The sequence below is a fragment of the Lissotriton vulgaris genome, chromosome 9, assembly GCF_964263255.1.
Source record: "Lissotriton vulgaris chromosome 9, aLisVul1.2, whole genome shotgun sequence".
In the NCBI taxonomy this organism is placed as follows: Eukaryota; Metazoa; Chordata; class Amphibia; order Caudata; family Salamandridae; genus Lissotriton; species Lissotriton vulgaris.
This window is the reverse complement of record NC_141697.1, coordinates 1,114,799,692-1,114,824,591: the sequence shown is the minus strand read 5'-3', so window position 1 is coordinate 1,114,824,591 and position 24,900 is coordinate 1,114,799,692. Positions and strand designations below refer to the sequence as shown.

Below are 24,900 nucleotides of genomic sequence, written 5' to 3'. Positions count from 1 at the left end.
CGATGCAGCCAAGAGGGTACGTTTTATCACATAATGCGACTGCCAGTACTTTAATAGGTATTGGGAGTGCACCGTTTGATTGATGTAATTGGAGTAAGACTGGAAACATCGCATAAGTGGTGCCTACTAATAAGTGAGTGGGAAGTAACCGACAAACATCAAAGGAAAGACCTGGGTAACGCGGAGTGTGGTAATTGGCAAGCGAAATATACCTTATTGTGGGGTGCACCTGATGCGTCAACACAACAAGCCTGGAAGGAAGACTTGGATTGGTGCATGATAGCGAAGAAGGGAGTATATGAAAGTAGGGGCTGTTCGAAACAATGGGAGCCGATATGTGGTCGGTGGAACTTATACAGGGGTGGCTCGTGTGCGACCCCCTTTGCTGGGAGCCCATAATCACACCAATCAGTAGTGTAAGAGTCCCAAGGAACGAAACAACAGTAATTGATGTAACCGTGGTGTTTATTGAATTTCAAAATGTCACTCGACCAATGCTCTACACTGTAACACAATCTGTGATATTCTTGTTACGTCATCAATAAAAAGAAAATGGCAACAAATAGTAGAGGGCAGTAATGAGAGCCTGCATAATGTGGGATTGCAGTCCAGCACAAAGCAAGAAGTATGGAGATACCTGGATGGGGCCATTGCTGGAGCACTTTCTCTGAAACCAATACTTCACAAGTCATAATTTTGGGCGCAAGGCCACAGTCAATCACACACTCGTGCAACTATAGTACCACAATGCAGTAAAATGCCTTGCTCAGAACTGTATTTAGAGATTAAAAGTCACTATGAAACTTTGAACTCCACAAATTTTTATGGTCAAGTATTCTTATCTGAAAAATTGGACAATGTAAGTATTCTGACTCCTTAAGAAAATCAAAACACTGCATGAGTCCAATAAAAAGTAACAGCTCTGCAATACAGGCCTCACTTTTAGGGCCCTTGTTGCGCTATTTAACAATTGCTACTTCTATGAATTACCACTAACGATTGCGTAATGCCTAAACTATGCATACACTATTATGGCAAACATGTTCATGACCATCAAAGCAGCAAATTTCAGAAACAATGGAAATAAAATATAGTGCAACAAACGTCCCAATGAGACAAGGAAGTAGGAAGCAAGAGACCAAGGGATCGAATGCATGGTGCTCAATGTGTACTGGTAAACAGCTGGGGGCATAAGGATATATAGCATAAAGAAGTATTTGCCACTGAAACTGGAAGTCAGTTACCACTCCAGAAAGACAGGGATCTGTCCCTGTGCCATGACCACCCGCAACTCACATCATTATGCAGGTTATGGGAGAACCACTTTTTCCGAAACAATCTAGTGACGAGGAACACTGGAGCCCCACTGGTAACTGAGGAGACCTGGGTCTGCCCTGAAGGCACGTCAGTGCTGGGCAGAAGCCAAGTGCTCCAGCATAGATGCCAGAACGATGAACGAGCATTGCATCTGAAACATTTATTCTTACTTAATTTTAGGGTGTGTGAAATTTCCATTACGCAGCGCACTTCGCGTTATTTTGGGAATTTCTAGTTATGCTGGTTACCCAACATTCCTCAAATTACCCCACTTCAAGTAATGATCCGTGCTAAACATTTACCAATAAAGGAGGAAAAACACAGAAGGCCAGCAAGCAAGATTTGCATTTGGTGTCATTTATAATACTTTTGACAAAATTGTACTTATTTTGTTTAAATCGGTTTTATTATTATTTTCAGATAGTATTGAGCACATATATGGTACAGACAACTCTAGCAAAGACTGCACAAATAATTGATAGCATTGCCGATCTTATCTGTATACAAAGAGCTTCCCACAATATAGTGAGGCAGAATTTAATAGTACAGTGCTAGTAGTATGCAATAATTGCCATTGGTGAACACCGGCAAATGCTCCAAGCTTCAGCATATTTTGTTTACAGAGCTTAACAATTTTTACTGCAAATCAAAATTATACAACATACTCTTTTTATACAGCTACCAAAGAAAGCCTCTTATTCCAAGCAGTCAGTCGCAATCTCTCTAAAACTGCATGCGTTATACAGGCATATTAAGGTGAGTATAAGCACCAACAGTGGTGGCTACTATCAATGGGCCAATCATTTGTAGGTGGTTCAATACAACTAGAAAGTGAACAAAAAGGGATGTCCCCGTTGTCAAGAGGCGCATCATGGTCCCCATCCCCTGCAATGCCATCCCCATCAGCATGGGAGTCATAAGCCAGTGAGGTAGAGGGCATTTCAGTGTATAGGTCTGCCATTAAAGCATCCCAATGCGTGGCAATAGGGCGTTTCCTGAGACCCAAATTGGCCTCTCTGTAGGGCCATACACAGCACCTGCGCCCAATTTATAATTGAGGGCAACCAGGCCGTAGCATGGGGGAAGGGATGGGGATATCAGGGCATTTCTATCTATGTGTAGTGAGGCGTTTGGCCAGGATTAGCCTTAGGTCGATAAATCGAGATGCAACTTTGCATTTCTTACCTCTTCGATACATCCCTAAGATGCACAACTCCCATGTGAACGCAAGGACCATTTCCGTACCATGCAGCAAATGACCCGTTACAGTTTGCCAATAGTGCGCAAGTCAATCTGACAAAATGTTTCATAATTACGCATATTTTGCACTCCCAAACTCAATTTCATGATTCTGTGTAGTTGAGAAAAAAGAGGAGCGACCGTGGTGCCTGCTTTTTCATCTCCATCCACTGCTTATTTCGTACTGCTTCATTCTTTTTTCCTAGCCCAAAGGCCAAACGCCACTCCAGGGAAGGACCGGGCTACATGTGGCCTATGGCCTGCTTTATCTGTCCTAAGGGGAAGAGTTTAGGCAGTATTGATCCCAAACGCAACCATTGAGGCTGGATCAGGCTCCATGCGGCCTACATAGACTGTCCTACCTATGCTGGAGGGAAGAGTGGCCGGTACTCACTCGAAACATAACCCTAAACACCGACCTGGCTTCTTGCGGCTTTGTGACACCTTTTCAATATTTTATGCTGTGCACAATATTTACATTCAGCTGCACGGCATACATGCATTTGTAGAATGCGATTTTCACACTAAAGTTGGCCATAGTTAGTGTAGGCCCAGATTTAAAATGGTTTTGGGCAAGTGAAATGTTTCTCTGCTGTACGTTCTTCCTTTCTCTTATTTCGGGAGCCAAGTTGCAGCAGTAAGTGTTAATTAAATGCTACTATTGTGTTTTTAGTGTGTGTGAAGGTTTATCTGTATTTGTTCCATGGAGAGCTGAAAAATGAACTTCTTCACAGGCACGAAGAACACGCTAACTAAACGTATCATCCTACAACAAAATATCAGTTGAAAGTCATACAGCAGAGACTCCCATTGTGTGATGACTGAGAAGGAAGCTGAAACTAGTTTATATCAGAAAGAGTTCAATCCAGATTGGTTCGCCTCATGGGAACCAGAAGTTGTTGCACCACATTGTAAAGAAGGTTATGGATTTAACTGTGCATTGCTGAGTCAGCTACATTTAGATGCCCTTTACCACCCTCCTCAGGCTGGATGCTTTCTTTGCTCCTGCCCAAAGAGTTAGAATACTGGGAAAATAGATTTCCCACTAACCTCACCGAATCTTCATTTGATCAATGGCGTGGCTAGGACTTGCGCCTGCAGAGCCAAATGTATTGGGGGGGGGGGGGGGGGGGGGTGTTTGCTGGTGATTCCTGCCACCGCCCACCGGCAACAGCCACAGGTAAGAGCGGGAGGCTGCCAGCCACCATCCCCCTCCCCAACCCCCCCACACTTGCTACACCACTGAATTTGATTCTGCCTTATAGAGGCTTTACTTGCAGGCACCTTCTGCTGGACTTCTCCCCAATTTAGACTTGTTAGCCTGCCTTATCAGGGAACTTCTCTTTAAGGGAAGTGAAGTCAGCTCAATTTGATTTATGACAACTGTAAGCAGTTTGCCTTTGTATTTACTTTTTTGAATGGATTTAAATTATGTTAACTGATATATTCATGCATGGACTACTGACTTTCGAAAACAAATTATTTGAGTTTGTAACCTTGCTTATCTGCTAATAAACATTTATGGTTTGCAAATATATTACTCTCAATCAGCATTGTCAGGCCAAATGTGCTTCACTGTATTTTGTGTGGGTGATTTAAGTTGCACCTCAATACGGGACTAAAAGGTCCATTCGCTTTAGTGCAGCTCGTACTGGAGTTTTCGCCGAAGATCTGCTCTGTGCAATTCCTGCTGCATCACTGCCTGTGCTGGGGAAGGGAGCAGCCGATACTGACTCCAAGCGCATCCCTCAGGACTGGACCAAACCCAAAGTGGTCTACATCCCTTCTTACATGGCCTGAATATAAGACAGTAGCTGGTATAACACTGGGTCGACCCGTAAAGTCGTTTTGTACTCCGGACACGTGTTGCAAAGCTGAAAATGCAACGACGTGGAGTAAAACATATGGGAGCAAGCATGCACATTTTCAGAAATGTTTTCAAATTGCTATGTGACTACAATCTTGCAGGGGGAAGCTAAGTAATCTTCTGAAACAACTGAAAGTGTATATTGTTTCTCAATGTAATGCCAAAAGCAAACAAACTGCATATAGGCACAAATCATTTTATTGAGCTTCCTGGCACGCAAGCTATGAAACACACATTTTCCACTTTGGAGTAAACACAAAAGATTCCCCATTAGTCCTAGCTCTAAGCTCCACAATACAGAGCCTACATCTCCTTCATAGTGCACATCTGGTACAAACAGGACCATTGAGAAGGAAGGGGACAAGCAGTGGAGCACAAATGATCAAATGTTGGCATCTAAGTCACCAGAACACATGTCCCCTACTAAACTCATCCACCACCCCCACCCATGGAGCATCACCGGTCCATTAACAGTGCCCTCTTATCGAAACCCACAAACATAGCCTCAGAAAAAGCATCTAACCATCACAATAAAAAAAACACACACTAATGCGAAGGATAAGCTGACGAGAGGTGCTGGCAGAATCCAACCGGGTAAATACATATTTTTTCCTCTTTAAAGTTTACTCTTACAGTTTTCACAGAATCTAACAGAGGCTACAATGCCTCTCCATCACTCCACTCCCAATGACCTTCTTTGATATTGTCTCAATGCACAAACAGCAAAATAGACCGAATATGCCCTCTCAGAATAGCACAGTCTCTTTTTCACTGACGTCTTCAGCACATCCTTCCTCCACTTCGAAGTCATCCTGGTCACCATCACCATACTGCTAGTCTCCACATTGCCCCCCCATACTCCCAATGCCAACCGAAGTGCGTCACACAAACCTTGGCAACCTTCCTCCGCCTTCAGGGACAGCAAGTCACCCAGCAAGGCTCATTTCCCCTAGGATGGATTCATCCAGTATGTGCGTTGCATGCTCTCAAGGTGTTCAAGCTTTGTCTCCACCAGCATAAACCCCTTTACCATACTGGACTTGAAAGATACCAAGTTCTGTACTTCTGTACAACTTGCTCTTGATCCCAGATTGCCCCCCTGCCCATCAGCAGGGCTCATTCCCCTACCGCCAACTCCTTCCCATTAGCAGGTTCTGTGACCATCTTTCCCCTGCTCCTTCCCTACTCCATTTGCACCCAGAAAAAAAATGCTCCATGCGTTATCTCCTGCACGCCATGGAGGCATGAGGTTACAGTATCAGAAGTACCACTTGCAGGCAGGATGCCACAAAGGATTGTCCTCGTACTAATGGTGCCTTGGTCCAGGTGTTCGTGTATCACGTATTCATAATCTACATTGGGATCCGGCATTGACTGGACCCTTCAGTGCACTTGGCTTCTCAGCCGACAGTTGGCACAGCGAAACAAAAAGCCAGTGTCCTCTGCTCCCTCCAGCCACCACCAACACCGTGAGGATCCATGCACCAGGAGTAACTCTGGGCTCTCTGAATAGGCCACTAATGGGCCACTAGCCGCGTCAGGGTTGTCACTGCTTCACCTGACCTCTGCCACTTAATGCACATGTTGTGCTCCTCTGTTAGGCCAGAAGGCACCACGAGATACCTCTGCTGTTGACACCAGCAGTGATGTACCAACAATCATGACTTCCACTGGAGGTCCTATGCCCCCAAACCTCACAGCCCAATTTCAAAACCCTATCTCAAATCATGATGAAATCGAAGTAGGAGAGCAATTGTGGCCTCATTGTAGAGCTTCAAGAAACCCCACCATCTTGGTTGGGCTCTGCCTGCCCGTCCCCACCTGATGAAGCGCATTGAATTCAACATTCCTGAATGTTTAGAAAACAAGTTAAAGGAAATATGCAGGTCTCTCCAGCGCCTCGCATATCTTTCATCGAAAGCCCCCATTCGTGCAGCCAGATGGCAAGATTTTAGCCCAGTCTCACGCATCTCTCACACTCTCCTGTATCCCAGCGTCAGGGTCCCTGCTTCAAGTTTAAACATGTGCTGAAGGGGCACAAATACAAGCCAAACTGAGTTATAGGGGGTTGGGCAGCGTCCAGTGGTGACCCTTGCAAGGCAGCTACCCAACGATACATGCCTGCAAAGGACTACTGCTCCATTAATCTAGCTACTCATCTCAGCTCCTGTTACACTGATTTAGTAATCGGAGACGGCCACTAACATTGTCTTTGCTGAAAGTTGCCATTCCAATCCCACCTCCTTGGGTCCAGTCATTCCTCCTCCTTTCTGAAGCTTCAACACACGCTCTGTGTGGAAATTCAGGCTGGGCTAGAAAATCAAAGGGGAATTAACAAAAATAGGTGGAAAAATGAGAAGTTTGCATTTCTTCCTGAACGATCTACCACAGATTTGCACAGTCCATTCTCGCAAACCTTAAAAACATGAGAAAGCAGTTGTGCACTCTTGCAGGGGTATGTGTGGCCCAGTGCATTAGTGAGTGTGTTATCCAAGCGAAGATAACCCAGAAAGGGATGAGAAGAAAGCAATGTTCAGCCTGGAAAAAGGAGTAGGGAGGTTGACTTCAGCTTCCAACCATGAGGCCTAAAGTAGAAATACAGCCCCTCTTTCTGGAAGGTATGGGGGTCCTTAACCCCTCGCAGCTCCTGTACCAGAAGGAAACAATTCTCAACCCTCCACTCGTCCAGGAGGTGAAGCCTCGCCTGGAAGTGGCGGGGTAAGTAACTCAGGAACGAACACAGAAGGACAAGGTTAAATTAAGTATAGTTTAGATGTCATTGGAAGCGGAGGAACAACTGACGGGACTAATGATTTGCGGTCATCGAAAGTGAACCCGTTGTGTAGGTTTACAGCTTTCCAGAAGTGAATAACCATTCAAAGTAAAAGATTGGCTGGAGGCTACATTTAGTGAACAGCTACCCAGCGGTAGACGTAGTGTCTAAGAGCGTATAGCCACCCAGTATGCTTGTGCGTTGAAAAGGGCGACTGGAGGTGTAAAATAGCCCATTTTTTTAGGTTTAATGTGTAATGGGGCATGCGCCATTCGCGGCTACCATATTGTACAGTACTCTACACATGATCTAATGGGATTTGGTTCAGCTTCTTTCAAACATTGGTTTCTTTGGCTCAAGTACCTTCAGCTACGAACTTGAGACACTTCAATCACTTCTTAAATAAGGCCCCAGGAGCATTTTAGCCTCCTCCTTTCCATTGCCTGTGTTGGGTGGATCCTTCGGCCTCTTTTGAAATGCGTGAGGAACTACGTTCAATCTGGAAAGTACACTCTGTCACCACACATCTCATTATTTATTTCACTAATGCATTGTATGCACAATACAGTCATTCTTAAGTACTGTGCACAGCAGTAAAGAACTTTTTTTTCGCAGCGCCCAAGTGCAATTGTAAAACTTATTGGAATTTTTCCAGTAACGAATGAGGAAAAATGAGTGTCAGAGTAGGGCTTGCTGAGCTGAACTAAAGATGCCAGGTCACAAAAGTAAACAGATATTTTCCTCCCACTGTTGAGAAAAAGAAATGACTGATCTACCCAGACCTTATTAAATCACCACTTTTACTCATCCTATTCTTCTTCCGAAATATCTGCTACCTCCCCTCTCGGACTCATCGCAAACCTTTTTTACTACTATGGACGCCCAAATAACTCATTCTGAATGCTTACCTCCTCTATCCGGCCTTTATCCTATCCATCCAACTAACCGGCCCTCTGACTCATCCTAAACCTCTTTTACTACTATGAACTGCCAAATAATAATTCCTAAACTATTCCCTCCTCTACCCTATTCATCCAACTAACAGGCTCACCTGTCCACCACCCCCAATAACTTACATTTCCCCTCTATTAATCCACCACTATTCCACCTTTGGGTTCTGGAGTAGCGTACTACTCGCCGGAAAGCACTTCAATGCCTCGTCAGGGGTAGAAATTTCTACATAAATACAATAGCATCAAATATAAGGCAATAAAGGTCAGATGAAATGTTGTAAGTGATATATGGTCATCCCATGAAGACAGAGGTAGGCAACCAGAAGAGGCATTTGACGGGCAGGGAATATGAATGTTCACCTGGTTGAGTCAGTAGCATTAATGAAGTCTTTTTTTTATGTGGAACCACCGACAACAAACCTGCTCCGTTTGTTGTTCCAAAGTAACCACATGCAGTGTTGATTATTGTTCCAAAGTAACCACATGCAGTGTTGATTATTGCTATCTGGAAGGATGGCCACCTCAACGGGGTACCACTGAAGGAATCAGAGGTGAGAGAGGCGACAGAGAGACTTGGGCATCCTGTCTCTAAAAAGACTGCAGGGGCCTGCCTGCCTGTACATGGCTCGAAAATGTGGGGAGTTGAAAAAGAAGGGACTCTTGGACAGATGTGCCAAATACAACGTCAACAGCCGCAATTCAACGAGCTGGAAGAGCCCATCTAGTCCATTTCATGTGTTGCACTGTGGAAGCAATTTCATGAGCCTAAGTAGCTCAAGGGCAGCCCATGGGCAATCGAGGGATGCAAATGTACAGGCTGACCTCAAAAGTGATTTAATAATGCAAGGGCAGGGAACTTCTGTGGATGTGAAATTGGAATGTCCACGGTTACTTTGTTAACCGGCATGCTTTATTTTAAAGCACTCTTGGTTTAAGTTAGATTAACGCTTTGCCTCGAATCTTTCTGAAATCTCCTTTTGGTTTAGGCTCACTAACCACCCCATGAAGCAGGTGTACATTTTAACAGTGTTTATCTGAGCACATCTTTGAAGCAATGTGGTCATACTTCTAATTGCAATTTTTTGGAGAAGTTCTACCCAACACTTTTTTGGCCCTGAATCGCCAGCAATACAAAATGTTAGAATGTCATTCCTTTTTTTTTTCTAAGTACATAACTTGGGTCACTTTTTTCCAACTTTCACAGCTGAAAGTTACTACCTGGCAGTGGGCATCTTTCTCCCTCTCTACAATTCTCTGACACATTCTTAGTGGAAGAGAGAGGGTGTGTGTGTTTATTCTGGCATGAGTGTTTTAAACGTAAAACGTTGGACAAGAGGAAGATTGTAGTAAACCTATGGAAAACCTTGACTAGAGAAATGGGCTCGCAACTCCCAAACACCATTATGGGAGGGCTCCAGACTTCGGTCAGTAACAGCACTGCTGAGATTTCGGTGCTAGGGCACATTTGGCCTGTCTGCCATGGTGGATGTCTGGAAAGACCCCTTTTTTCACACCCAAGGGAAGACTACAACATGTCCGATAAACAGTGGCTAAACAATGCTAGAAGAAGTCATGCACCTAAGGAATCAGTGTCCTTCGATGAGGAAACACAAGAAGACTCCCCTCTGGAGTACAGACTCCTGGATGGGCAGCTGGAGAAGAAATTGAGATCATTACCTTACGGCACGATAATGAGAAACACCCAACCGGCCTTAAAGACACTTAACCGTAAATGGGAAAAGGACCTAGGGATGTTCGAGGTAGAGGACTGGCAGGAGTTGGAGTTCCCTGCACAGGTGGCGATAAAGGCCAGTTTTAGATTGATTCAGGTTAAGATAAAGCCAGTTTTAGATTGATTCAGGTTAAGATCTTACACAGAGTGTATTACAAGTGCACCATGCTGCACAAAATAGGAAGGGTGGATATGACGGATTGCCTTCGAGGTTGTGGTCAAGTGGGCACTTTCATACACATACCCTGGAGCTGCCACCTCATTCAAACATAAGAATAATCACTGGAGACAGCAAAAGGGTTACCGCTGCAATAAATGCCAAAACAGGTACTATCGTAGTGTGGGGCCCAAATAATGGCTCCAGATATCAGATGCAACTGATAGATGTTTTTTGCTCAAGAAAAGGGACACTGCGCGGAGATGGGGAGCCGGTGCCCTACCGACGCACCGGGCCTGGGTAAGCGGAATGGAATTTTGTAAAGTGATGGAAAAGGAAATCTATAAAGCATGTGGGTGCTTGAAAATATTGGACTACATCTGTGGAGGATGGGAAGGGAATGAGGAATGCGCATAAGGGGAATAACTGTAGAACAGGGAGAAAGTAGCTCAGGTCCCCTCATCACCAGGGAGAGACTATGGTGGAAAATGTTGATAGACACTTGTGATCTGTATAATGGCCCCAGAGGGTGGCCCATCGGATCATGTTTATACCACTGCACAACCAATATTTAAAGCGGTCATAACACAGTATGTTTATTGTTATACCAGATATAACGAATACAAATAATTATTTTAAAAAGTGAGACAAGAGGACAGACGGTACACTGGAATAAATCAAATAAAATGATTGCTTTATTCTGGGCTTTTGTTTTGTAGGACGGTCCCTGCCCAATAAAGTGTTCAGTGAATTTCCTCGTTAAGGTTAGTAGGCTTTCAGATTTTTTAAGGAAAGCAATTTTTCCTAAAAAGGACTTGGGTGGCAGTACCCCGGAAGAAAACGAGACATGTGTGGAAAGAAAGTAATATTGTCATAGGCGGAGATATCTCTCTATAAATGACAATACGAGAAGAAACTGGTGCAGTCCTGTCTGCAAACATGAGCAGGCGGGAAATAGGAAGCCTAATGCTAGTATTTTTGTGCTCCATTAATTATAAAATGAATTGCATTTAAAGCTTCTCTTTTCCTTTTACAGATATAGTTCCTATTTAAGGACGATTTGTTAGGTTGAAAGCTACGTGCCACTTCTAAACTGCTGCGCTAAGGTTATGTGTGGTATAAAGTGAAAAAACTAGAAACGTTTCCAAGAAAACTTTTGGCTTGTATACTCTAGCTGCAAAGTCCAAATGTTATAAATAAAGGATTGCTCGCTTACAAAAAAAAAACACAGGTAAACGTAATATATCACTTGTGATTTGTTTACAGCGCGTCTGTTGCAGGTAAAGAAAGGGGATTTATATGTAATCGGTGCAATCAGGAAACTCTGTGCGCTAATTGCCAACAGATCATCAATTATAGCGTATTTACGTCATGCCATCAAAAATCACGGCAGGCTTAAAAATCAAAGCAGGGCCCATGTGCAGGCCATTACATTACCTCTGCGCTAGAATGAACAATTCCCAAACTCCTTTAGCTGCACAGACCTCTTGCCAGCGCTCCAAATGTGTGTTTTTTTGTGTAATTGTTGTTTTCAAGTTATGAAACGGTAAGCTCTGGTAACAAAAGCCATTTGAGCGGGTTGCCCGGCAAGCATAGCCCCAGGGCCGGTGTCTGTTTAATCAGCCAGTGTCCTGCGGTGTTTAGGGAAGTGGCCTGTGGTTAAACAGAGGAAATGCCAAGGAATTTTAATAGCCCAAATAGGCCCCGTGCTTCCTACAGAGGCTGACATCAAAGGCTGGCCTGCCCCCGAGCAGACAGTGTGTCACAGAGGTCAGCAGTCACCTCGCAGCGCGGCAGCCGTGTGACAGCCGACACAAAGCTCGACAGGCGCCACACAATGGTCGCCCCCTGGAACTGGCCAGGCAGGTCCGTTCGCGGATATCTGGGACGGCTTTGGTGGTAAAAGGATGCGCCACAGATCGGTAACTCGGCACCTGGAGAATGCGGCCGAGACCCAAACAAAAGGTTTGCCCGGCTATTGTGCCAACCCCGAGACGGGTAGAGTTTCAGCAGGCACCGAGGTCTCCGCTTTCAAAGGGCTCTCTGTGCGCTGCGGAGCACAATAGGGCCAGGCCCTTTGAAAACAGGGCCCCGGGGGCAGAGATATTCGCTGTACACAGCAACTGTACTTTGCACAGAGAGGAGCGCAAAATAAGAAGGCAGCTCTTTCCCTCTGACTGCTCCGGGTCAGGGAGAATAGAAGGGTGGTGAACACTGTGAGAGAGGCTTGGCCCTATAATTGGTCCCGCACACTGTAAACCCATCCATCCCCCGACAGGCCGTCTTAAACTTCAAGCAATGATAGGGTTACATGAAAAACACTGTCAGGGGCAGCTAACAGGTTACTTTGGCGAACCACCCCACATACTGTCTTCAATCAAGTGGGGTGTCCACGAAGGCGGCTTCCCACGTGTCCAGACCTACAGGGCCACCCCGAATGTAAATCAGCGTTTGGAACATCCCTCTGCCAGGGTGAACAGTCTTTACTACTCGACTTGGATCGAAGAAGTGAGAGTTTAGCAGGGATGCGATCATATCTTGCTAGTAAAAGAGGGAGATCTGCCTTCTACCGAGGGTTGGCAAGTACAATTGTTAAACGAGACACACAGACTCTGAACAAGGACTTCACAAATTAGGGGGGGGGGGGGGGCAGGGAGATTAGGCCTGGATTTATTTATAGAGTTTTATATATAGCGCTAGCTAGACCCGTGGGTATCAGAGTGCTTTACATACACAAGAGAAAAGAAAAATTGCATTACATCGCAAGACATGAGGATGCATAAAGATATAAGCAAAGACATAATACTTATGTATTTCGAATTAACCTGGTCTTGGTGAAGTACGATATTGGGTGTACTAAGGTGTTGCGTATTAATAAATATGACCGGTGGCAAACGGCCCAAGGCAAGTCATTGGTAGACAAAAGTAATGAGAAGACCTGTCCACTGGCGCAGAGCAGTACTGGGCCACCGTACCCAGAAGTCAAGCTAGTGTGGAGCGCACACAGAACCTGAAAATGAACACCGAGATGGCCTCTTTGTGCCACTCCACCTGCGGAATTGTCTTAGCCACACAAAAAGATTATGGACGAAATTCTGAACATTGTCAAACATTCAACCCAGTCACAGATCTGGGTTAAATCCATAGTTGTTTTGCTCAGCAGGCCACCCCAGTTTAGACCAAGCCATATTCAAATCAGTCTTGACCCTGCTCCCCATGGGAAAATCCAGCCCGAACTGCTAGGCCAGATCCTCCATGTAACCGGAAACAAGTATCCTGGGACGGGTTTCAGAGTATCACACCTCATCAGCCAGGCTAGCTTGAATACAGTGGCATTTGTTTCAGCACTCTGTCCATCATCTTGATGTGTTTGCTATGTTCTCCCTAAGTGGCCAAGGGTATGCCTAGATGTGGGTCCATTGCTCGCTATGCCACTGGATTAAAGCTAGACTAGCGGATAATGGGTGTTACCCCGAAACCGGTCCCAGGAAGGATGCTAGTTTCCGGTCCAGGGAGGGCCTGGTAATTCGGGATGGACTGTTCCCATGGGAAGCAGCATCAAGACGGATTTGCATATGCATTTGGCTGCGTCCAAATTGGGGAGGTGTGGTTAGCAGAAGAACAATGGTTTTAATTTAACCCAGATCTCTGGACGGGGGTGGGAAGGGGGCTATTGAAAAGTTTCAGCACTCCGTCCTTCATTCTGTTGTGTTTGCGAATAGTCTAAGTCCTCAATTCTCAACTGCACCTCCTCTTATCGCCCATGAGAACATAATGAGACCATGGTGAGGAGGACAAGTGCCACTGAAACACACATCAATTCACCCAAGAATCCAATGGTACAGGCAACGTATTCCACAACATGGGTTGCTGAACAATCACAAGAATTGAGTTCCTAAGGAGATATCTGAAGATAGTGCTCAACCTGCAGATAACAGTCAGTGGCACACAGAACACATCGAGATCAGAGGGTGTCCTGAAGAGGACAGAGAAGGGTAGCAAAAAAAGCTGGTGCTCACTGACAGCCAGGAGATAAAAGGGAGAGATGTATGGCAACTAGACATCAGCACAATTTCAACATTTACACAAATTTGAAGATATGAAAGAATCCTACACATGACACAGCAACTTTACTACCACTCCAAACCATGACAGCCTTGTGTAAAACATGCTTCAAATACAGTCACATTAATTTGTGTGAAAGAATCCTGCACATGACACAGTAACTTTACTACCACTCCAAACCATGACAGCCTTGTGCAAAACATGCTTTAAATACAGTCACATTAATTTGTTTGAAATGAAAATCTGGAAGAACTAATAAGCTACAGCAGAATTACTACAATAGGATGTTGTACCACATTTTGCACAGGATTCTAACCAATGACCATGCCTGTTGCAGAACTATCTGGAAGAGAGAGCGCCCATGATTAGATAGCACAATGATACTTGGGCTTCAATTAAAAGTGCCAGGTTATATTGCGACACCTGTGTAAACTGTTAGCATCACGTCATGATTATGATTCGGTTGGAGTTTTGCACCCCTCGAAACAGTCTGGGGACGAATATCGGCAGTTCTAATGAGACAATATTTACTTTGGAGACAAGCCCTGAAAATACAAGGATATGTTGATTTGGTGAGTTAAGCACTAAAAGCCAGACACTAATCCCCATTATTGCAGCAAACTTTGTCAGCATTTTTTATGGCATCCGATAAATAAGGATCTCCAATGTCTCATTCATTATCAGACTCGATCAATAATCCACCATCAGCAACAGGTCACTTGTAATCTAGGCCTAATGGTAAAACCAATGGCGGTGGTTGGGTTAGAAGGTCATGAAAGACCACCCACTCAACAGCATGTGGGGCAGACTATCCCCAGACCCCGAGATCACAGGATGCAAGAACCCGAGGAAGGGCACTTCAATACCACACACAACAATTACAGTTTAGCTTATTCCTTATCAGAGGAGGTTTCTCGAATTACACAGTTGTGTGAAGAAATCTCATCTGTATAGTCATGTATATTAATAGTTAAGTACTTAAGTGTGGGTGCTTGTAGACATTTAAGTAATAGTCCCATTGTTTGTTGGGAAAATTATAAGACAGGCAGCCAAATAGACCATTCAAATGTTACCAACTCCCTCCACCCCTGCTGAAAGCATTGCTAAAATGTCAATTTTGTACTTTTAATGGTTAAAAAAGCCCTTACGTCTCTACAAATGTTGTCTCACAAAAGCTGGCTTGGTGGTTTAGAGCTCCACGTCCTTAGCTGTCCATACCATTAATTCGCACGGGAATACATAAATCTTAAATGTTTGCTTCACGCTGCCTACACAAATCCAAATTTTGATATAAAAAGCACAGTATTTCAAGGTAAATTAGAGGTTCCAACTCCACAAACGGCTTCTAGAGAACGCAATCACAGCGTGGAATTTTGGCCGCTACATTGTGTATGTACAAATAAATAAATATGGGAAACCCTACTATGTTAAGTAAAAATACCAACAGGATCATTACAGACTATTAAACACAAATAAATTAAAAAAGGCCTGCGGAATCAAGGGCTATTTATTACCCACCAAAGATCATGTAAAGTCCAAAACCAACGTGGCAGAAACCAGTTGGAAATATTGAACTGGAATTTCAACTAATAAACCGCACATGTTAAACGACATGAAGTTAAAAGCTGCCTTTCAAATATGTCGACAATACAAAGTTAACCTTCTGTCTTAAAACACGCTGACGTCATGAAATGCTATACGAATGATGCAGCCGCGGAAACCTTTCAAGAGAGGCTTAGAATCCCCCAAATGCACCTTTTAAAGTTCAGACCTCAGACTGCGGGGTCCTGTCTGATGGAAAAGACAAGCACTGCTCCTCCCCCCTTCCCGAATCAACAAACAATCTGGCGTCTGGTTTCCTGAAAACAACAATCTAGGAAGCAGCCTTCCTGAGGGATGAAAGCGCTTCAGGAGTCTCGCCCTCCCTCCCGTAGCTTGCTAGAAACCAGGGGACTTTGAACAGCATCCCCTACACACGGTGTTTTTCTACAACCCTTCCCGGGGTGAAGGGCTGGGGTGCTGGCCCCTCGTATTTCAACCTGTAGGGTCTCTGCATGGATGTCACCCAGCATTAAGGTCGTGTCCACCAGGTTTAGGGTCGTGGCTACAAGTAGCGCAGCGGCATCTGGGCCCTTCCATCCCAATGAGTGGCTTTGTTTTAGTACCAAACAGAGCATTTTTTTTGGGGGGGGGGGGGGGGGGGGTATATTTCCATGCATTTGTCCAAAGGCACTCTTCCCACGACACAGGCCAGTATGAAACGTTACCATGAAGTGAAAAAAACTGTTTTCGGGACTACTCCGCAACATTGCACTTAAATTACATTTATTGCGCGCTTACTGATTCTAACGGGGCGTTATAAGGATGATAACGCAGGAGCTTCTCGCGCACCAGCGTGGTCTATTGGAAGGCATTCATTTTGGCTAAACGGACTCGGTGCAAAAGAATCAAAAAAAGTAAATGCAGTCGGTAAACAACTCCAAAAGTCACACCAGCTAGAGTTCTCAAAAGGATGGGGTCTATTAAGACAGATTTCATAAGTCCAGGTGGCCAAGGTGTGTATCCCCCGCAGTGAACTCCTGGGGATACTGGAAAGCGCTGGGGTAACTGGATGCGCAACTGGCAGGTGGGCGCTGCTCCAGGAGAGGTCGGTTTTCTCCCTTTTTGAACAAAACCTAAAGTACTACGTTCTACAAACACCCACATGTTACCAGCGCTAAGAGGCTGCAATACAGGGCATTTTTTTAAAGATGCAAAGCGCAGGCAACTGGACACACTGTGTGCGTATGCGTGCGTAAGGGGCTTCCCAGACCACTACAGTGAGGTGACAGGACGGGTCCCCTGCTGCAGTCTTTCAACAGGCTACAGTCCGGGTCTTCCCTGCACAGCCCGGGGACAGAGCTCCCCAAAACCCCCTTCTGACAAAGCGCTATGCACAGCCGCGACCTGTGGACTACTTCCCCAGGTGATCCAAGGAAGGCATGCCCGGGCCAGCGGACTTCCGACGCTGGTGCAGGACAGACATGCCATCAGGTGCCAGCGCGCTCGGCTTACCTTCGGCCCGCACTGCTCCGCAGCGCCCTTGCGGGGGCTCGCCGCCGCCTGGGACACCCTGCTGCGCAAACACCATAAACCGAGAAGGACCAGGGAGCCGAGCTTCAGCAAAGGTGCCATGGTGCGCAGCCTTCCAGCAACTGCTGCGATCTGAGCACCTCGAGGCGCATGCGCGCCGACTGCATGCACCCCTTCCAAACTACTCCTGCTTCTTCGCTGCCCGACACGCCCCCAACTTTCGGGCACGCCTCCTTTTCTTTAGGTTGCGCGTCCCAAACGTTTCGACACGACCCCTGTGCATGGCTTTATTGTCCCCCACCTTCTCAAAGTACTGCTTCGTGCCATTAAAGCTCGATTCACGCCCTCCTCGTACATCAGGTGCCCCGCCTCACCTTTCTGCCCCGGCTCCCTGCCAGTCGCCAGTCCTGTAAACTTCATCACCAATACCTTATGTAACTTTCTTCGTTCTATTGTAAAGCGCTTTGATACCTTTGGGTAATGTTCGCGCTATATAAAATATAAATAAGCCCTGCCCCGCCGCAATACAAACATACTAAACTTGGTCTGTTGCTTTGCTCCGCACCACTCTTCTTTCAATTTGTCTCCACACTTGTGTTTTTCTTTTGCTCTTTGTTTTATGTTTTTTTTCGGGGCATTTAAATAAATATATAAAAAAAATTATTTGGCTAACTTATAATTTTACTTTTTCTCCCAAGTGCTTTCACCAGCACCCTGTGCTTTTGTCCCCATGCGTTTTCTAGAATTTGCTTTGTCTAGGCGTTACTTCGACTTCCCCTTCTACAATCAATCAATCAATCAAGACATTTATAGAGCGCACTACTTACCCGGAGGGTCTCAAGGCGCTTGGGGGAGGGGGGGGGGGGGGGTGCTGCTACTGCTCGAACAGCCAGGTCTTGAGCTTCTTCCTGAAGGAGAGGTGGTCTTGGGTCAGGCGCAGGTCGGTCGGGAGGGAGTTCCAGGTCTTGGCGGCCAGGTAGGAGAAGGACCTTCCTCCTGCTGTCGTTCTTCGGATGCGGGGGACGGCGGCGAGGGCGTGGCTGGCTGATCGGAGGTGGCGTTTGGGAGCGTAGAAGTTGATGCGGTTGTTGCATTGTGCATCTTAAGTGACCCTTTGAGGGGTGGGGAGAGGGGGGCTGTTGGCTGATCTCCATTTGATAAAGCATAACTACGCTGTGCTTACAAACCCTACTGATGTAGGCAAAGGGTTAGTGTGTTTTTGCGGCGCACTACAGCTTACCGATTGACCCGAATCTTTCATGGAGCCTAAAGTTTGAACCTGTCAGGTGGCCTGAGCTACCTTCCTCAGCAGGAAGGGAATTACTAAATGCACTTGGGAACATTGCACGTCACACCTGTAATGTCCTGCTGGCAGGGGCGGCTCTAGGCTCATGGCGGCCCTGGGCAGGGAGCGTAGGTAGGGGGCCCTGGAAGAGGGGGTCTGGGCTGGGCAGAGCGCGGAGGCCAGTGAAGCGGGGGGGAGCAGGGTGTTTGGAAGTGGAACAGAGCCGGAGGCCGTCAAATCCCTGCCAGGGGCCACCACGCAAATATGTATCCATCCTCAGAGGATTATTATATTAAGGATATATATTGGCGTGGTGGCCCCTGGGGTTTGGAGGCCCTGTGCAGGTGCACAGCTTGCACATGCATAAGGCCGCCCCTGCTGCTGGGCACGTTCTAGTGTTCTGCCTGTGTTTGCACCTCACATCATCCACACACCCTTCATAGGCGTCACCGGTCAGGTGTCCCTGCAAATAAAAGGGGCCGGGCGTACGTACGCGGGCCAGTTCCAGTACCCCACAACTGTGTCAGTGTGGTCATTCATGCGGCATGTGGGCCTAGGGCCCCAACACCACAATGACGACTAGCGGGTCGATCCCCGCGTGTGTGCTGTCAGTTGTTTTGTGGTTCATCGTGGGGGTGTAATGACCTGAGTCTACGGCACCCCGCACCTACTGCCGGCACAAAGCAACTGGCGCCCTACAGCAGTTCCCTGCAGTGCATGCCCTGCAGCCCCTGCTGTAGTAACCAGCCGGGGGGCTGTGATTCAAAGAAGGGGATGGAACAGCGGGGTCTACACTGTGTTTGTGGCTCATCTACCCAGCATACCAAAAATACGAGAGTGACCCCTCAAAGCTAAGAGCCAGGGTACCGTAATCAATATTCAAAACAATTGCTCTTGACAAATAATTCACCAAACTATAGATATACTTTTATACAAAAATCATACCATACCACTTCTTCAATCTAAGGTAAAAGAAACAAAAGGATGTGTACGTATCACAAATTTTAATTAAAGTTACATAAAAAACATAATCAATTTCATTGATAATAAAGGTTAAAAAAATCCCAATATACAAAGATATCGTATTAAAAACCTTAAAGAGAGATAATAAACAACAGACATACATTTTTGTCATTTACAGTGGTTCTTTCGAGAGAATCCGGAATAGTGCAGACAATATTTGGTACTTTTTTTTGACAATACTATGTGTCTCGAATGTAACCCCACACAGGTAAACGTCAACACGTTTCGGTGGTATAGAGGATGAATAAAACCACCTTCTTCAGGACATTGCATAAACTACCTCTCTTATTTATGTACAACCTATTCAGTTTATAATGACTCTCACTAAAGTAGGTGGAGTAAAGTTTTGTAGAGTGGTGTAGAGTGGAGTGGCATAGCGTAGAGTGGAGTGTCATAGAGTGGGGTTGATTGTCGTACGGTGGAGTAGAGTGTCATAAAGTGGAGGGGCATTGAGTGGAGTAAAGTGTTGTAGAGTGGATTAGAGTGGTAGGGCACAGAGTTGTGTAGAGTGGGGTGGCATAGAGTAGAGTGGCATAGAGTGGGGTAAAGTGGCATGGAGTGTTGTAGAGCGGTGTAGCATGGAGTGCCATAGAGTAGGGTGTCGCGAGTGGGCTAGAGTGAAATGGCGTAGAGTGGAGTAGAGTATTCTGGAGTAGAGTAGAGTAGAGTAGAGTGGAGTGGCTTAGAGTAGAGGGGCATAGAATGAAGTAGAGTGTTGTAGAGTGGAGTGCAGTGTCATAGAGTGGAGTGGCACAGAGTGGAGTATGCATGGTGTGGCAGCTCACTGCAATTACAGGCAACACATTAAAAAAATTAAATGCATTCATTGATTGAAACCTAGTGGAACCATTGTCTGTGTTGCAACTTACTAACAGTATGTCCTTTATATAAATGCTCCCAAATTTCGTAGACAATATATATAGAGAAACTATCTATTTCACTTTTGTAATTTCCTTTAAAAAATGGATAAAAACAGACTGAGTTATTTTTTTGCTCATTCTCAGTGCTGTCTGTCAAGACTACCAAGCTAATAGTTGGGCAGACTGACTGCTGAGAAGTTAAACAAGCATTGGCAAAGCCAATAGGTCTTGCCTAAACAAGAACTATTGGCTTTGTGTTTTAGCCATGATGGACACCAGTGTGGTTACTGTTCATCATGGCTAAAAGTTAGTGGCATGGAGTGGGGTGGGGTATGGTAGATTGAACTGGAGTAGATAGGTGTACAGCGAAAGGGGGTAGATTGGGATAGAATGGAGCAGGTTAAATTGGCATAGAGTGAAGTGGGGTAGAGTTGAGTAGAATGGACCTCAGTGGATTGGGATATACTGGAGTGGGGTGGAGTGGATATGGATAGAATGGATTGGAGTCAAGAGTGGAGTGGAGTGAGATAGAGTGGGGAAGAGTGGAGTGAGGTAGATTGGGGTGGAGTGGGAAAGATTAGGTGGATTAGAGTCGGTTAGATTGGAATGGAGTGGGGTTGATTGGAGTTGGGCAGATTGAAGAGGTATTATTGGAGTTGGGTTATTTGGAGTGGGGTAGACTGGAGTGGAATGGGGTGGATTGGGGTGGGGCAGAGTAGGGTGGGGTAGAGTGGGTGGGTGGGGTAGATTGTAGTGGGGTGAAGTGGGGGGATTGGGGTAGAGTGGAGTATAATAGATCGGGTAGATTGGAGTGGGGTAGACTGGGGTGGAGTAGATTGGGGAGGGGGCAGATTGGAGTTGAGTAGATTGGGGTGGATTGGGATGGGGTGAATTGGGGTGCAGTGGGTTAGATTGGAGTGGAGTGGGGTCGATTAGAGTGTAGTGGGGTAGATTACAGTGAAGTGGAATGGGGTACATTTGGGTAGAGCGGAGTGGAGTGGGGATAGATTGGCCGGTTTAGAATAGGGCAGATTGGAATGGAGTGGGGCAGTTTGAAGTGAGATAATTGGAGTGGGGTGGTTTGGAGTGGAGTTGATTGAGTGGAGTGGGGTAGGAGTGAAGTAGGGTCGATTGGAGTAGGGTAGTATGAGTTAGGGTAGAATGGGGATAGGATAGATTGCAGGGGGTGGCGTGGACTGGGATGAAGGAGATTGGGGTAGAGTGGGTTAGATGTAGTGGAGTGGAGTTGATTGGTGTGAAGTAGATAGGGGTAGATTGGAGTTGGGTAGAATGAGGGGGTAGATTGGCATAGGGTAGATTAGGGTGGGGGTAGAGTGAGTGGGATAGAGTGGGGTGGATTTGGGGTGGATTGCGGTAGATTGGAGTGGAGTAGGTTGGCCTGAAGTGGAGTGTGGTATATTTGGGTAGAGTGGAGTTGAGTGAGGTAGATTGGGGGAGTGGGGTAGATTAGAGTGGTGTGGTGTAGATTGGGATGGGGTGGAGTAGATTGGAGTGGGGTAGATTGGGTAGAGTTGGGAAAGATTGAGGTAGAGTCAGGTAGATTGAAGTGGAGTACATTGGAGTGGAAAATATTGGGATAGGTTGGAGTGGGGTAGATTTGAGTAGGGTAGGTTGAATTGGGGTACATTGTGGTGGAGTGGAGTAGATTGGAGTGGAGTGGGGTACATTGGAATGGGCAAGATTGTAGTTGGGCACGTCGGTGTAGTGGTATATATTCGGGTAGATTGGCGTGGAGTGGGGTAGATTGGAGAAGAGTAGGGTGCGGTGGAATGGGGTAGATTTGAGTGTAGTGAGGTAGAATGGAGTGGAGTGGGGATAGATTGGAGTAAGTTAGATTGGGGTAGAGTGCAATACAGTGGGGCATACTGGAGTGGTGTGGGGTAGATTGGGGAAGATTGGAATGCAGTGGATTTGGGTATATTAGAATGGAATGGGCTAGATTGGAGTGGAGAGGAGTAGGGTGGAGTGAGGTAGATTAGGGTAGAGTGGAGTCGCGTAAATTGGGGTGGGATAAATTGGGTGTATTATGGTAGGGTAGATTGGAGTGCAGTGTGGTAGATTTGAGTGGTGTAGACTGGAGTAAAGTGGAGTGGGGTAGATTTCGGTAGAGTGGAGTGAGATAGATTGGGGAAGTCGGGTAAATTGGGAGAGTCGGGTAGATTGGAGTTGTGTGGGGTAGATTGGGATGGAGTGGAGTAGATTGCGGTGAAGGAGTGGGGTAGATTGAAATGCTGTAGATTTGGGTGCAGTGGAGTATAATGGGGTGGAGTGGGGTACATTGGAGTGGAGTGGAGTAGATTGGAATGGGGAATATAGGGGTGGAGTAGTTAATATTGGGGTAGATTGAATGAAGTGGAGTAGATTGAGGAAGAGTTGAGTGCAGTGAATTGGGGTGGATTGAAGTGGGGTAGATTGGTATGGAGTGGGTAGATTGGAGTGGGATATATTGGGTTAGATTGGAGTGGAGTGGGAAAGGTTGGGGAAGAGTGGCATGCAGTGGATTTGGGTAGATTGGAGTGGGGTAGATTGGAGTGGAGTAGGGTGGAGTGGGGTAGGTTAGGGTGGAGCCCGTAGAGTGGAGTGGCATAGATTGGAATGCATAAATTGGGTGTATTATAGTAGAGTAGATTGGAGTGGAGTGTGGTAGATTTGAGTGGTGTAGATTGGAGTGAAGTGGAGTGGGGTAGATTAAAGTGGGGTGAAGTGAGATACATTGGGAGAGTGGGGTAGACTGGAGTTGTGCGGGGTGGATTGGGATGGAGTGGAGTAGATTGGAGTGAAGGAGTGGGGTAGATTGAACTAGTGTAGATTGGGGTGCAGTGGAGTAGAATGGGGTGGAGTGAGGTAGATTCGAGTGGGGTAGATCGGGGTGGGGTGGGAAATGTTAGGGTATATTGAGTGAAGTGGGGTAGATTAAGGAAGAGTTGAGTGCTGTGGATTGGGGTGGGTTGAAGTAGATTGGAGTGCGGTGGATCTTTTTAGAGTTGAGTGTGGTAGATTGGGGTAGAGTGGAATGGGGTAGATTGGTTGTATTGGAGTGGGTAGATTGGATTGGGGTAGAGTGGGTAGTGGGTAGGGTAGAGTGGGGGAGTGGAGTGGGATAGATTGGAGCAGAATCGAGATTAGAGTGGAGTGAGATATATTAGGAAAGATTGGAATGGGGTAGATTGGAGTGGGGTAGATTATTTATTTATTTATTTATTGGCATTTATTAAGCGCGAACAATTGCCCGCAGGCGTCTCGGCGCTGTACTGTTGTACCCTCCTGTGTGATCTATACCGTTTTTCAGAGGTTAAATAGCCAAGTTTTCAGTTTCTTCCTGAAGGACAATAGATTTGGACTTGATCTTATATTTTGTGGAAGCGTGTTCCATAATCTTGGGGCGGCAGCTAAAAAACGTCTGTCTCCCCAGTTGACCAGTCTGGTTCGAGGCACTATCAGGTCATTCTGTCCTGCAGACCGTAACATTCGAGTGGGAATGTACGGGACAAGATGATCGCAGAGGAACTGAGGCGCTTGATGGTGTAGTGCCTTGTAGACGATACAAAGCGTCTTAAACTTAATTCGGTTCCTAACAGGTAGCCAGTGGAGACTCCTCAAGGATTCGGATATAGGTTTGAATTTAGGAATGTTGAGGAGAAGTCTGGCTGCTGCATTTTGGATTGTTTGCAGTTTCTTGATTGTCTTAACTTGGGCATTTGCAAACAAGCCATTGCAATAATCCAGCGCTGAAAGGACCATTGCGCTAACCAATGTCTTTCCCACATTGGTAGGGAGAAACAGAAGAATCTTCCTTACCAATCGTAGCTTGTAGAAGGCATTGGCGGCTGTCTGGTTGGTGTGAGCCATGAAATTTAGGTTGTCATCAAAGATGACACCCAAGTTTCTCACTTTCGTAACTGGTTCAGGTACAGCTCCGAAAGATGATGGCCACCAAGTGGGGGACCAGCTTGGGCTGAGGTGGCCAAAAGTGACCACCTCGGTTTTGTCGGAATTTAATTTCAAGCAGTTTTCTGACATCCATTTTCCAATGGCCAGCATACCTGTCTTGAAATTTTCCGCCACTGTTTCCCCGTCATTTCTGACAGCCAGTATCAGCTGGGTGTCATCCGCATATGAGGTAAGGTTCATCCCGTGCGCTTTGATGGTATTAGCGAGGTCCGACACATAGATGTTAAATAGTGTCGGACTAAGGGATGAACCTTGTGGTATCCCACACGGCAGTGATAGTTCAGCCGATTCATATTGGCCCAGTATGACTGCCTGGGATCTTTCTGCTAGAAAAGACGCTATTAAGTCCTTTGCTAGGCCTTGCACTCCCATTCTTTCGACACGGTTGACTAAGATCTTATGGTCAACCGTGTCGAAGGCAGCTGATAAGTCTAAGAGCACCAGTAGTGCAGTTCCACCTTGGTCTCTGATTAATCGGATGTCGTCTGCTGCCTTTATAAGAGCAGTTTCTGTCCCATGATACCTACGGAATCCAAATTGTGTTTCATCGAGCAGATGGTGTTGCTCGATGAATCCCGCAAGTTG

General features: G+C 46.1%; 1 protein-coding gene across 1 annotated transcript in view; it reads right to left on the bottom strand.

Moving 5' to 3' along the window:
* The window catches only part of IL17RD (interleukin 17 receptor D), a 161,162-nt gene extending 143,846 nt beyond the window's left edge, over positions 1–17,316 (bottom strand). Inside the window, exon 1 of the mRNA XM_086936854.1 lies at positions 17,158–17,316. Within this exon, the coding sequence (XP_086792980.1) occupies positions 17,158–17,277 (120 nt within the window). The 5' untranslated portion in view covers positions 17,278–17,316. The remainder of the gene's footprint in view (positions 1–17,157) is intronic.
* Positions 17,317–24,900: the final 7,584 nt, after the last annotated feature.